Below are 12,945 nucleotides of genomic sequence, written 5' to 3' on the forward strand. Positions count from 1 at the left end.
TCTAGTGGAGCTTATATGAACAACATCCGCTTGCTTTCCCTTGGCAGAGTGAGAACTTATGGGTTCCGGCCAGCAAGATGACAGCGGTACAAACGCTGGATAGATAAGGCTGCGACCCAAGGGCCGGCCGGAGGATGAGATGAATATATTACTCTGACAGCGACGAGGGACCTGGGTCAGTACGGTTCGAGATCCAGGGCGCCCTTAACTAAATCTGCTGCATCTGTAACAAGGAGGGCCGAGGGAAAAGAGGGCACAGCGCATGTAGAGAAGGAGAGAGCAAGAGAGAAACGGAAAGGGAGGGGGTTTGTCCTCCAGAGCCCCCTATGGCATCTCGCCGCACTCGAGCAAGGTCTGCAAAATTGGCCGACGTCCCAAATGCAAGGCCTCTTTACCACAAGGCCCCACTCTATCAAGTCGAGATGATGTGTGTGAGTGTGTGTGCCAGCCAATGGCATCATTTATCCAGCAGGGCAGACAAAAACAAGCTGCTGCCAGTATTGATGGGCCCTCCTCAGGGCCCTCTGCGGATTGGGGTCGCCGGGTCAGCGGTCGCCAGCAATCTGGAGGTAAATGGAAACTGGGGGCTGTTAGATGTATGACCGGCCACCGCAGAACAAAGCCCAGGTGTGTGTATGTGTGTGTTCGTATAAAAGCAAGCAGCTCCCTTTCCACTATATTGTACCACTCTTCCTCTAACCCTGCCCTTTATAGATAACAGGATTAAGTTCTTGTTTATTGCCAGGATTGTGACCTCACTTACTCTCATAACTTCATTGCACTGCCTTCCTAGTGTACCGTGATAGCAAGCCAGCCAATTTAGAACAATAGGATTGTGCTGTGAGGCACACGCTTGAAGAAGCGTTTCCTCTCACATTCGCTCTCAGTGCATCTGAATGGCTGATCAAAGGGGATGACGGTACAGAACTTGAAACGAAGGGTCTAGAAATGAGAGAAAATTTTAATTTGAGGAAATGAGAAATTGAAGAAAATTTGAGTGGTGCTTGCCTATGCAATACTCACTGCCAAGATGCTTGTGGATGCTTCTTAGGGAGTTGGTAGATGGTTGCTCAGGTCTTCTGAAAGGATGCAAAAAGGCTTACTCGCCCAAGCCAACGTATCCCAAAGTCCCCACAATATTCTGGTCACTAGATACAGCTCAAAACACTCCATCAAATGAATGCTAAGGGGCCGTTTATACAACACCATTTTCATTTAAAAACATAAAACTTTTAATGCATTTATTTATTTTTTGCCCATTCATTTACATGACAACAACATTTTGAGGGCCTGAAAACACAATCTTTTGAAAACGGGTCTCAAAATGCAAGTTTTTGAAACCGAAACCATTATCATCTACAAAAGTGTGAATTTCTATAGGTAAATGGAGTTTCTTTACAAACTGACGTCACCAGCTACTACGCTGGCATGCATAATACAGCATTTTAGTTGTGACAGATTCATGTGAACGGGGATCGTTTTGACAATGTTGTTGTCTGTACCCTATTTTTTGGCCTATTTGATCATCTGCCAAGTGAAAATAAGTCACTTAATCACTTAAAGTAACAGCACACCTCTTATAGGGATATTTCACCTCAAAATGAAAGTCATTTACTCACTCTTGTCATTCCAACCCTGTATTGTGGAACATTTTTTTTCACTTTATTAACATTAGTTATCTACATTATTTAACATGAACTAGCAATGAATAATAAGTTTAAAGCATTTATTAATGTTGAATAAATGCTGTCAAGTGTTACCGTGCTCCACAGTAGAAAAAAGGTTATGCAGTTTTGATACAACATAAGGGTGAGTAAATAAAGGGATAGTTTTGAGGTGACCTATCTCTTTAACAAACTATATCGTTTCTACCATTCATTCAGGTACCATTTGTTTTTATAATAAAAACATAATGGGACAAAAAATGTGCTAAAGTTCATAAGTGCCTAGTACTTCTGTTAATACTTCTAACAAAGTATTCATTGTCTATTAGGATTATTATTAGTTTAAGTATTGCCTTAAAAAAATCTATTTATTTATTCTAACTGACCTGGCTTTTTCCATACCCTCAAAATACATCTTACGCATCTCGGTTTGTCAAATATTCAGTCAGAGCCCTCTCTCTTGTGCAAGCGCAAATACTTGTTGTGGGGTTTGGCAGGCACATCTAATAAAGGAAAGCTTAGGGCAAGAGAAAAGAGGATATAAGATGGCAGAAGAGGAGGAAATGCTGCTGATGGGAACCTGAGACCGTGCCCTTCCATTCACTCCGGTATCATTGTAACACATCATCCAATTTTCCGAGAGCTGGAGAGGGGAATGGGCCTGCATTTACATAATGCTGTGTCCTCACTATTTTAATTCACTTCAAGCACAGCCGCGTGTGTGAGCTGCTGCTATAGCTGTTTGTGTGAGTGTTGTGCAAGTGTGTTGTTGCAGGGTTCTAATGGTAGATGAACTCTCAGCTAAGTTAAGCATAGTGCTCTTCATTTGAAGTACTGGAGCCTTACAGAGCCTTATGAGCACATGCTGCCAACATATTTTCCACTGCATTAGTAAACAGCCAATAGTATCGAAGCACTTGATACCCTGACACAAATTAGGCCTTGTGGTTAGACAAAATGCAGATTAATAGGCATTCCTGTCAGAAAATGTTTGAAATGGCCATGTAGTCATATACTGTCAGGATAACCAGTGCATCAGCTGTGATACAGTATGTTTTCAACTGGGATTAGGCTACAATTAATGAAAAATTACATTATAACTACAGTAGCACAACTGAAAGCATCTCACATCTCTGAAATGCATGACATTTGAAAAATTTAAATCTTAGATATTTTGTGAATTAAAAGTACATATTAAAAATAAAAAAATCAATGATGTGGGTGAAACAGATGTAAACACATCTCTACACTGACTTTCTCTGTAAGACAGGACTAATGTTCACTTTAAAGGTCAGTTTGCAGTTCTGCATACAGTAAAAAACAAATACTTCAGCGCCACCTGCTGTCAAAGATGACAAAAGAAAAGGATGTCTTTGCACTACAGTATATATATATATATATATATATATACAGTATATTTATTTATTTATTTATTTTTATATTGTTGTTTTTTTGTTTCTCTTTTGTATATTGTTACTCAAACCGGACAGAATTGCTTGCCTTTTCCATATTGGTAATCTATGGCCATAAAGTTATTTCAGCTAAAAGAATAAATGTGTCAGCCAAGCAGTTTTTAACCTATACACATCCCACAGGCAACATACACTCTCAGCTTACAAATGTAGCCTAATGTTACCCCTAATGTAAAAAGTCATGAAATTTTTCTAATGGAAAATTTGGTAGGCTACTTGGTACTACCAGTTTTCATACTAATCTAAAACAAATGTGGCCCCTGTTCGTAAAAGCTTCTGAGCATAATTGTACAATACTCATAATTCAAAAGCCATGAACAAAGTCATCCAATATTCCTGCAATACAGTGTCTGTTCTATTTGCAGTAGCATGGAAATTATTACAAATATGATTGGAAAACACAGAGGTCCCACCCATTCGTGAGAGAAAACAAACTCCAGTTTGAAAAATGCAAATAAGCCACTTCTGAATGAAAAATACAACACAAATCTGTAAACTTAAATCATAAATGAAATTATGTATGAATGCACCAAGTTATATGTTGTCTGGCAACATTTTGGCTAGGCTATGTTACATGGCAGAAGAATATTTAATTGCAATTATTAATCATGCCAAATCTAATTATTTTAATATTTAACCAAAGCCAAACAATCAGCATTAAATCCTAAAACAAAAGAAAAATTTCAGTACTCACACAGGTTCACAGAAGTTGTGCAGTTATCATGAGATCCTAGTCACTATAGTCTACATGAACTGAAGTGGATGCAAATTGGTATTAAATAGATGATTATGTGAGAACAGCAGCATGGCGAATCATTACACTAGTAGAGGGCAAATTGAATTACACCAACATCCTTCTAAATTTCAAATTTTCCATCGGTAGTGTTATGTGCGCATGTTTAGCCTCCAAATAGGCACTGAAACACCTCTCACAAAGTATATTTTCGCGACACGAAGATTAGGCGGTAATGTAGTTGCTTTAAAGCAACTATTACACACTGTAAAAAATAAGTGTATTTTTAACTGTAAAATTTTTTAAAAATGCTACTGAAAAAAACTGTTATATGTTATGTTAACAGTGAGTTCCTGTACTATATACAGGGGAACACTGTAAAAGATCTAACCAGACATTTCATAATTTTACAGTAAAATGCTGTTAATTGTACAGTTTTTAGAAGTAAAAATAACAAATCAATGTATAATTTACAGTCAAAAACTGTAAACTGATATTCCCAGAATTCCCTCCTTGACACTCCACATTTGAAAGTGTTTTGTTTAAATAATCATGTTTTTTAATAGTTTTTGTTATCAGTTATGTACATTTGGGCTTTATGTTACATCATCTGTTGTTTAATGAAAGTTTATTGCATTATTCAAGTATCATGTGTGTTACCATGATGGTGTTTTGTGTTTGCATGAATGACCCTGTGCACCTTCTATATATTAGTATGTATTTCTGCTTGTGGCGAAGCTACCTGATTCTTCATGTGGCTTTCTCTTTTACCACCTCTTTTTGTTATGGTGGTTGTCAGTATGTTAAAGGTACAAAACAGATTTTAATAGCAGTGTGTATTGTTTAATTTAGTGGTTTACATTCAAATTTCCCTGTTTGTAAATTACAATTTTATACTGTAAATTTTACAGTTTTGTTCTGTAAATGTGTTTACATTTTTTTTACTGTATTTTTTTTTTTAACAAAATTATTCTGGCAACCACAGCTGCCAGAATTATTTTGTAAAAACTACGGATTTTTTTTTTACAGTGCATGTTTCCGATGTCATCAATGGTTAAGGTTAGAATTCCTGTGTTGTTTGTCACATTTATTTCAATGTTAGCAAATTCAGGGTACAGTATTTTCTCCATTACACGATGTGTTATGTTTTGCCTCAGTAATCAGATGTTGTGCATTCTGAGGAGCCATTCACTCTAATGTTTTTTATTTGAAAAAATGCGAGACGCGGGAACTTAAATCCATTTTATTCACGACTTGCCTTTTCTCTTTCCAACTGCTGTTCTGAACATTTCTATGCTGTTGTTACTATGCTCTGCATGAGTTTATTTCACCAAGACTATTCAGAGCAAAGACTTTATAAATGTGACTTACTAATTAGACTTGCAAATAGTATTTTGACAATGTACAGCGTAGAATCAAGTTAAATGGTTTCACTCCCAATGGTGTTCAACGCATTGTTGACTGCTCATTTTATGTCGGTGTGAACAGCCCTTATATTATAGATCTGTTCAGTTGTTGTTGGTATGAATGAACTGAGTGTGTGTTCATATAAAATAATACATTCACATTCAGCAGTGCATTCTTAATATTGAGTAGGGTGAATTGTGAAGTGTTGTGAAGGTCAATTGTTTCTAGCTCCCCCATAAATACATGAATGCCAGTGAAACTCTGGGTTAGCCAAAGCTCTCAAATGTATATGTCATATATGTGACCCCGGACCACAAAACCAGTCATAAGTAGCACGGGTATATTTGTAGCAATAGCCAAAAATACACTGTATGGGTCAAAATTGTCTATTTTTCTTTTATGCCAAAAATCATAAGGATATTAAGTAAATATGATGTTCCATGAAGATATTTACTACTGTAAATATATCAAAACCTATTTTTTTTAAAATTTTTAATATGCATTGCTAAGAACTCCTTTTTGACAACTTTAAAGGTGATTTTCTAAATATTTTTTGCAATCTCCAGATTTTCGAATAGTTGTATCTCAGCCAAATATTGTCCTATCCTAACAATACCATACATCATACATTGAAATTTCCATACATCAATGGAAAACTTATTTATTCACCTTTCAGAAAATGTATTAAGCTCAATTTCGAAAAATTTACCCTTATGACAGATTTTGTAGTGTCACATATGAGGGTGGAGCAATCATCAAACAAAAAGCACCTTGTGTGAAGATCGTTCAAAGTCACTGACAAAGAGTTTGACAAACTTGATATTAAGGAGTATAAATTAATTTTAAACAGTTGCAAAAAGGTGGAAAGTTTTCAGTAAATTCCGGAAACATTCCAGAGTTAACATTCTAAATTATTATATAATAATACAAATTATTTCACAATTTATTATTGAATAAAGCAAATAAAAGTCATTGTTGTTAATTATTACCAGTAGTGCAGTCTATAATTTTCTATGTTACTTTACCTTGAAATTCTTTGTCCACAAGATGGAGACAACATACTAAACTTGATCAGCTTCTGTACATGGACGCTGTGCTGCAAAGACATGGGCATCCAAATTATTCATTACTGTAAGTGATGTGTAGAACAACAAGCAGATTTGTAATGAACCTTTAGGTTGAGCACTTTAATTCTAATGCCCTACTGTGATAGTAACAGTCAGTATTCACATGCTTTATGTAATGACATAGGAACTGTATACAGTTTATGTAATACATAAAAAAGCTCCATAAAAGACACATGATAAAGGGTCAAAGTCTGATTTACTCCAGAAAGTATGGTAGCCTACTGATAGACAACAGACCTTAATATGCTTATCCTAATTTTTTCTAGCACTCTAAGACATATGTGATATTCACTCACAGGTAAGTTATTATATAGTGTCTTATTTTTCTAATGTTCGTTGTTGAGTCTAGTTTAGACGGACTGAACACATTGAAAACTGCACTTTGTGGGTTAGATGAGAAAATTCAATTAACTGAATATTTTGATGTGGTCATGAATTCACCTGACTTATAAAAATATAAAACACTTATTTGGAATCATTTAATTCAGCTTTATGTTAATAACAGTCAAGAGCTGTATACAAGAGTGAATATAATCTGTTTAGCATCCATAAATTTAATTTGTGAATTGCTGCTATTAATATGTAAAATCTTAATAGCCTAAATGGTGAAATGTTACAAATAGAGTGGTTTTAGTGAGAGTGGTTGTCAGTGAAACTAGTAGCTCTTGTAATCACCTTCGCTTACTTCAGTGACATTGCAATACTTCTGCTTCTGGGGTCATCTCTGGGGTCAACTTTAAAAATACAATTTTATTGGTTTGATTTGAGAAACATGAGGGCAACAAAAAAGGAGGGGATTTGGGGGGTGGAGATTTCATGCTGTGAAATGAAATATGTGTTGTGACTTTTTTTTTTTTTTTCTTTTCATGACCAGGCCTAAAGAAAAGCAGAGCAATGGCAAAATACAGAGAGAGTATGGATGACCCTCCATGTAAGTCAAAAGTTAAAAGTTTTATTGGATAAAGCAAATGATAAAAAGAACTGTAAAGTCTTAGCATCAAGTCATCCAGTGACACTTAATTTCTGCTTCTTTTTTTTTTTTTTTTACTGTACAAGTAATAATATTCTTTATATAAGATCTAACATGTGTAGACATGAACTGCAGGTGATACATTTTTATTATTTTACTTGTTTCAAGCTATGTCATCCTCCAGTGGTCTTCTGGCTGAGGAGCTTCAGTGTTCAGTGTGTCTGGATGTGTTCACTGATCCAGTCAGCACTCCATGTGGACACAACTTCTGTAAGAGCTGCCTGAACCAGTGCTGGAACAACAGTCAGGAGTGCTACTGTCCATTCTGTAAGGAAACATTCAGAAAAAGACCCGACCTCAAGATCAACACTGCACTTAGACAGGTCGTGCAGCTCTTTCAGAAAAAAAGTAAATCTGAAGTTCTCTGTGATGTCTGTGAAGAAAGAAAACATAAAGCCCTGAAATCCTGCCTGCTGTGTCAGGCCTCTTACTGTGAAACTCACTTGGAGTTTCATCACAAAATCTATTTAAAGAGACACAAACTACTTGACCCTGTGAAGAATATGAAGAACTACATATGTCAGAAACATGAGAGACCTCTGGAGCTGTTTTGTAGAGATGATCAGACACGTGTGTGTGTGTTTTGCACTGATGGAGACCACAAGACTCACAACATTGTTCCTCTAGAGAAGGAGAGTGAAGCGAAGAAGGCAAGAGTTACTAACAACATTGAAACTTATTACAATAACCTCATTTTAAATAATGCAACTAGATCTTTTGTCAAAAGATGGAAATTGCTGATGTGATCAAATGTTTCTTCGTTACCATTTGTCTATAGACTCAGCTGATGAAGACACAGAAAGATGTGCAGCAGATGATCCTGGACAGAATCAAGAAGATTCAAGATATTGAATACTTTGCAGAACTCAGAAAAGTGAGCTGAAGATGTTAAATCTTTAATGAATAATTTGATAATGTAAATGAAGCCAATTATTTAAAAATATAACTTTTTCAGAAAAGCACAGGCAGAGTGAAAGCAGCTAATGTTGAGCTCTTCAGCGATCTGATGCGCTCCATTGAGAGATGTCAGGCTGAGCTGCTGGAGATGATGGAGGAGAAGCAGAAAACAGCACAGAAACAGGATGAAAAGCTCATTCACAAGCTGCAGCAGGAAATCACTGAGCTCAAGATGAGAAGCACTGAGATGGATCATCTCTTACACACCGAGGATCACTTCCAGCTCCTACAGGTCAGTGTCTCTCTGTCTGCTCACATCACAGGACAACACTCACACTCCTCATGCTGAGGGATTTCTCCTCTCTCCTGCTGTAGATTGATCCATCCCTGTGCAGTCCTCCACACACCAGGAACTGGCCTGAGATCAGTATGAACACTGATGTGAGTGTGGAGACTCTGAGGAGAGCTCTGACTCGACTGCAGGAAACTCTAGACCAGAAACTCAGTCAATCTGGTAGGTCAATATCAAATACAGCTCACAGGTCATTAGATGCTATTGATAGAATTTGTAAAATTTCATATGAGACACACACAACAGTTTTGTATACAAAAATTAGAAAATCTTTTTATTATTGTTTGACTTTACAGTGTTGAGGAGGATGCAGCAGTATGCAGGTACAATGTGTGATTTTTACTCGTCAAATACAGTACATAGTATAGTGATAGTTTACATGTATTCTGGCAAACACTTATCAGCATATGCAGATCTTTGTTAATATGTACTCCTTTGTTAAAATGTATTCTCTGATCTCTCTCAGTGGATGTGACTCTGGATCCTGATACAGCTCATCCATATCTCATCCTGTCTAATGATGGGAAACAAGTGAGACATGGAGACATTAAGCATAAACACCCAGATTACCTAGAGCGGTTTGATAAGTGTGCCTGTGTCCTGGGAAAAGAGGGATTCTTGTCAGGTAGATTTTATTTTGAAGTGCAGCTGAAGGGAAAGAGTCAGTGGGATTTAGGAGTGGCCAGAGAATCTATTAACAGGAAGGGAAAGATTAGAGTGAGTCCTCAGGATGGATTCTGGGTTGTGGCACTGAGGAATGGGGATGAATATTGGGCTTGTGCTGATCCCTGTGTTAATCTCTCTCTGAGAGTGAAGCCACAGAAGGTGGGGGTGTTTGTGGATTATGAGGAGGGTCTGCTCTCCTTCCATGATGTGGAGTCCAGATCTCATATCTACTCTTTCACTGGTCAGTCTTTCACTAATCGACTACATTCATATTTTTGCCCCTTTCCTGATGATACTGGTAAAGATTCAGCACCAATGATCATCTCACCTGTTAATTACAATGAATGAATTTACAACCCAGATACTGTATGAAATAAACAATGAAAACAAAGCGGTGTAATACATATTCATCTGAAAGGCAGATGTACTGAATGCAACTATTAGCCAAATGAGAAAATGTTACTATCATATTGTTTTCTATCTGATTTTTTTTTGAGCTTTGAAAATCTACTATTATTATGCATAATCTGTACAATTCTACAAAAAATAAAAATGTAAATGTTTGCAGAGTTTGACAATGTCCTGTAAATTTCTGCATAATAATTGGATCAGTAAGATTACATGAGTACACTGATTAAAATATAACTGAAAGAATATGGAGTTTATAGATGTTAAAGCAAAAAGTTTTACAACCATCCTGATCTCCCCTACGATTTCAATGGAATTATACAACAAAAAATTGGAAAAACATACCAAAACATAAAATTCGCTGCACTTAACAGCTCAAATTCATGCTAATGGAAGTAAAACACCTACCTTTATTTCTTTTCACATATACTATGATTACAGTAACATATTATCTATTCATTTTCATGTTATGAACCCATACCGTAGTGCTTGATTTGTAAATTATTGTATGTTAACGTTTGCATCACATAGCTCCGTATGTGTGGCTAAGCAAACTTACGAAAAACGAACACTTGAACATGACATAAAATGACAGAAAACATCTTTTTTTTATTATTATTATTTGAAGTGTAATTGGATTTAGTTTGTTTTATGTCCCATTAGATTACAGAGGGTGGGTCCAGCCACCTGGGGGCGATGTTGTGGGTTCACTTTTCAGCTCTTGTGCGGCACACTTGCACAGCACTACTGGTGAGGGTTTCTGGTTTTCTGTGAAAGTGAAACTAAACTGATGAACAACATCTGAAAGCTTTTAAGCTTTTTAATAAACATTATTTTTCTGAGACATTCAAAGATGTATGTGAACACACCTCACATGTACGTGACAGACACTCACAGATACTCACAGACAGATACTCACTCACATGCACGTGACAGACTTGTGAGAGAAATTTATTTTAACACATTTGTGATACAGCAGAGTGTATAACTAAAATCAGGGCCAGATTAAGGTCTACACAGGCCCCTAGGCTAAGGGATTTCTAGAGGCCCCCCACCCCCAAGACAACCCACACGCTTACCCAATACAAACACATGCACATAACTTGTATGTTGTACTAGCCTATATCACTAATAATCATCAGAAAAAGTTGTTATAGAAAACTGAATATTCGCGTGAGGTGCTTCAATATCTACTGGATTTTCTGAATGAGCTGGCACAGGGGACCAAGAAAAAAAGAAAGAAATACTAAAATACTATAATATGTTATGGTACTATATGTACCTCTAAATTATTAACCCTTTATCATCTGTAATATCATGGTGGAGCCACTAGATGGCTGTATAGCCCCATATCTAAACATGGCTGTGTGTTCCCTAGTTGCTGGGAACATTGTTTTCAGACATAATGTAATGGACCCTTTGCAAAAACCCGCCCTCCTTAGTTACCGTTGCGATGTCTGACAAGCCAGACAATGCTGCTCTCACATTACACATTTGGCGCTTTTCCACTGTGTGGTATGACTTGGCACTGCTCAGTACGGCACGGCTCGGTTCGCGTTTCCACTGCAGTTTAGTACTGCTTTAGAGTGGGGGGGATTATTCACGTCGTTATAGTTGCACCGCCTCTACTGCTGTGACTTATGGCAAGCCGTTTTGACTTTTATTCATTCTCAGGATATGACTTCTTGATATCAACAATTACATTTTCACTAGTTAAAATGTTAATTCTTGATATCAGGAATTAGATTTCCACTAGTAACAATGGCTATTTTTGATATCAGCAATTGCATTTCCACTAGTAACAATGTTAATTCTTGATATCAGCAATTACATTTTCACTAGTTAAAATGCTAATTCTTGATATCAAGAATTAAATTGTTGATATCTGTAATTGTATTTTCACTAGTTAAATGTCACCATAGGCTGCCATTCAAAATCAATTGTTGATATCAAGAATTAATTTCTTACTAGTAACAATTTAATTCTTGATATCAGAAATACAATTCTTACTAGTAAAAATGTCTATTCTTGATATCAAGAATTTAATTGTTGATATCAACAATTTAATTGTTGATATCAAGAATGTAATTGTTGATATCAAGAATGTAATTGTTGATATCAAGAAGTCATATCCTGAGAATGAATAAAAGTCAAAACGGCTTGCCATAGTGACTCCTGAAAAACGTTTTCATTCCGCGTTGCTCCATCGAGCTCTCGCTGGATCCACTCCTCAGCTATCAACGAGAGGAACGAAACAGCCATTTTTTGGTTGTTAAAAAAAGGTGCGCTCATTCAAAACAGTTGCGTTTGATCCTTCGCTGGCTGTGCTGATTTAAATCTAGCGGGTCTGTTGTGTCTCGTGTCACAAGTTCAATGACGCAGACAGTGACGAATTTCTCTGGCCAATCAGTGATCAGCAGAGTTTACATGTCACGTTTTGGTAATGGTACGGTTTGCTTGGAACCTCAACCGAGGTGGTAATGAAAAAAGTACCAGGTACCAGGTACCCATGGAAGGCCGTTGGGGCCAAAACGTGTGGTACTAACGCGTTAACACATATTTACGAGTCAACACGCGATTTACGTGTAAATGCGTAAACTACACGCGATTACATGTTAACGCATACCGAAATGGTAGATGCGCCAGATGAGGTAGGCTCTACGTAATCATTAGTAAGTGCTCATTCACAATCTTATGAATAATTAAAATAAAACGGGTCTATGGGTTTAGCTTCCGGTCTCATCCGCGTCCATCTATTTTTCGTTTTGTTGCTTGATATTATAAATTGGTGTGTCTTACCATATTATTTTAATGTATCTTAATTATGAACACACTAGTTTGTAGTGCTAACAGTTTTACTATTTACTGCACATTGTTTTTCATCTCTATGGCGGCTAATGAACCGGAAGTGTTGCCCATAGGTTTATTTCCATGTTGAAGAATGAGTTGGATAGTGTCATATCTAATCACCCAGACACAGAGTAGTACCGGTGCCGGTATGCATGAAAAAGTGCTGTACAGTAGGCGTACCGACCAATGAGCACTGGTCCTGCTATTAAAGGGGTCATGAACTGAGAAACCAAAATTCCCTTGATGTTTTGACATATAAGAGGTCATAGTACTATAGAAATATCCTGCAAGTTTCAGAACTCAAAATTTTGTTTTTAGGTTAATTAGGTTAATTATCTG

General features: G+C 36.8%; 1 protein-coding gene across 2 annotated transcripts; it reads left to right on the forward strand.

Annotated features, from left to right (window-relative positions):
• The first annotated feature begins 312 nt into the window (after positions 1 to 312).
• LOC131543812 (E3 ubiquitin-protein ligase TRIM39-like) lies at positions 313 to 9,740 on the forward strand. Of its 2 annotated transcripts, none has more exons than XM_058781615.1 (8): positions 313 to 569; positions 7,278 to 7,334; positions 7,542 to 8,083; positions 8,212 to 8,307; positions 8,389 to 8,622; positions 8,706 to 8,844; positions 8,979 to 9,005; positions 9,149 to 9,740. In XM_058781615.1, exons 1-8 carry the CDS (start codon positions 452 to 454, stop codon positions 9,694 to 9,696), a joined length of 1,761 nt encoding a protein of 586 aa, XP_058637598.1. In that variant the 5' UTR covers positions 313 to 451; the 3' UTR covers positions 9,697 to 9,740. The 2 variants fall into 2 exon arrangements, with proteins under 2 accessions (XP_058637598.1, XP_058637599.1); XM_058781616.1 differs by having other exon boundaries at positions 482 to 627.
• The last annotated feature ends 3,205 nt before the right edge of the window (positions 9,741 to 12,945 follow it).

The sequence above is a fragment of the Onychostoma macrolepis genome, chromosome 07 (genome assembly GCF_012432095.1).
Source record: "Onychostoma macrolepis isolate SWU-2019 chromosome 07, ASM1243209v1, whole genome shotgun sequence".
Taxonomy (NCBI): Eukaryota; Metazoa; Chordata; class Actinopteri; order Cypriniformes; family Cyprinidae; genus Onychostoma; species Onychostoma macrolepis.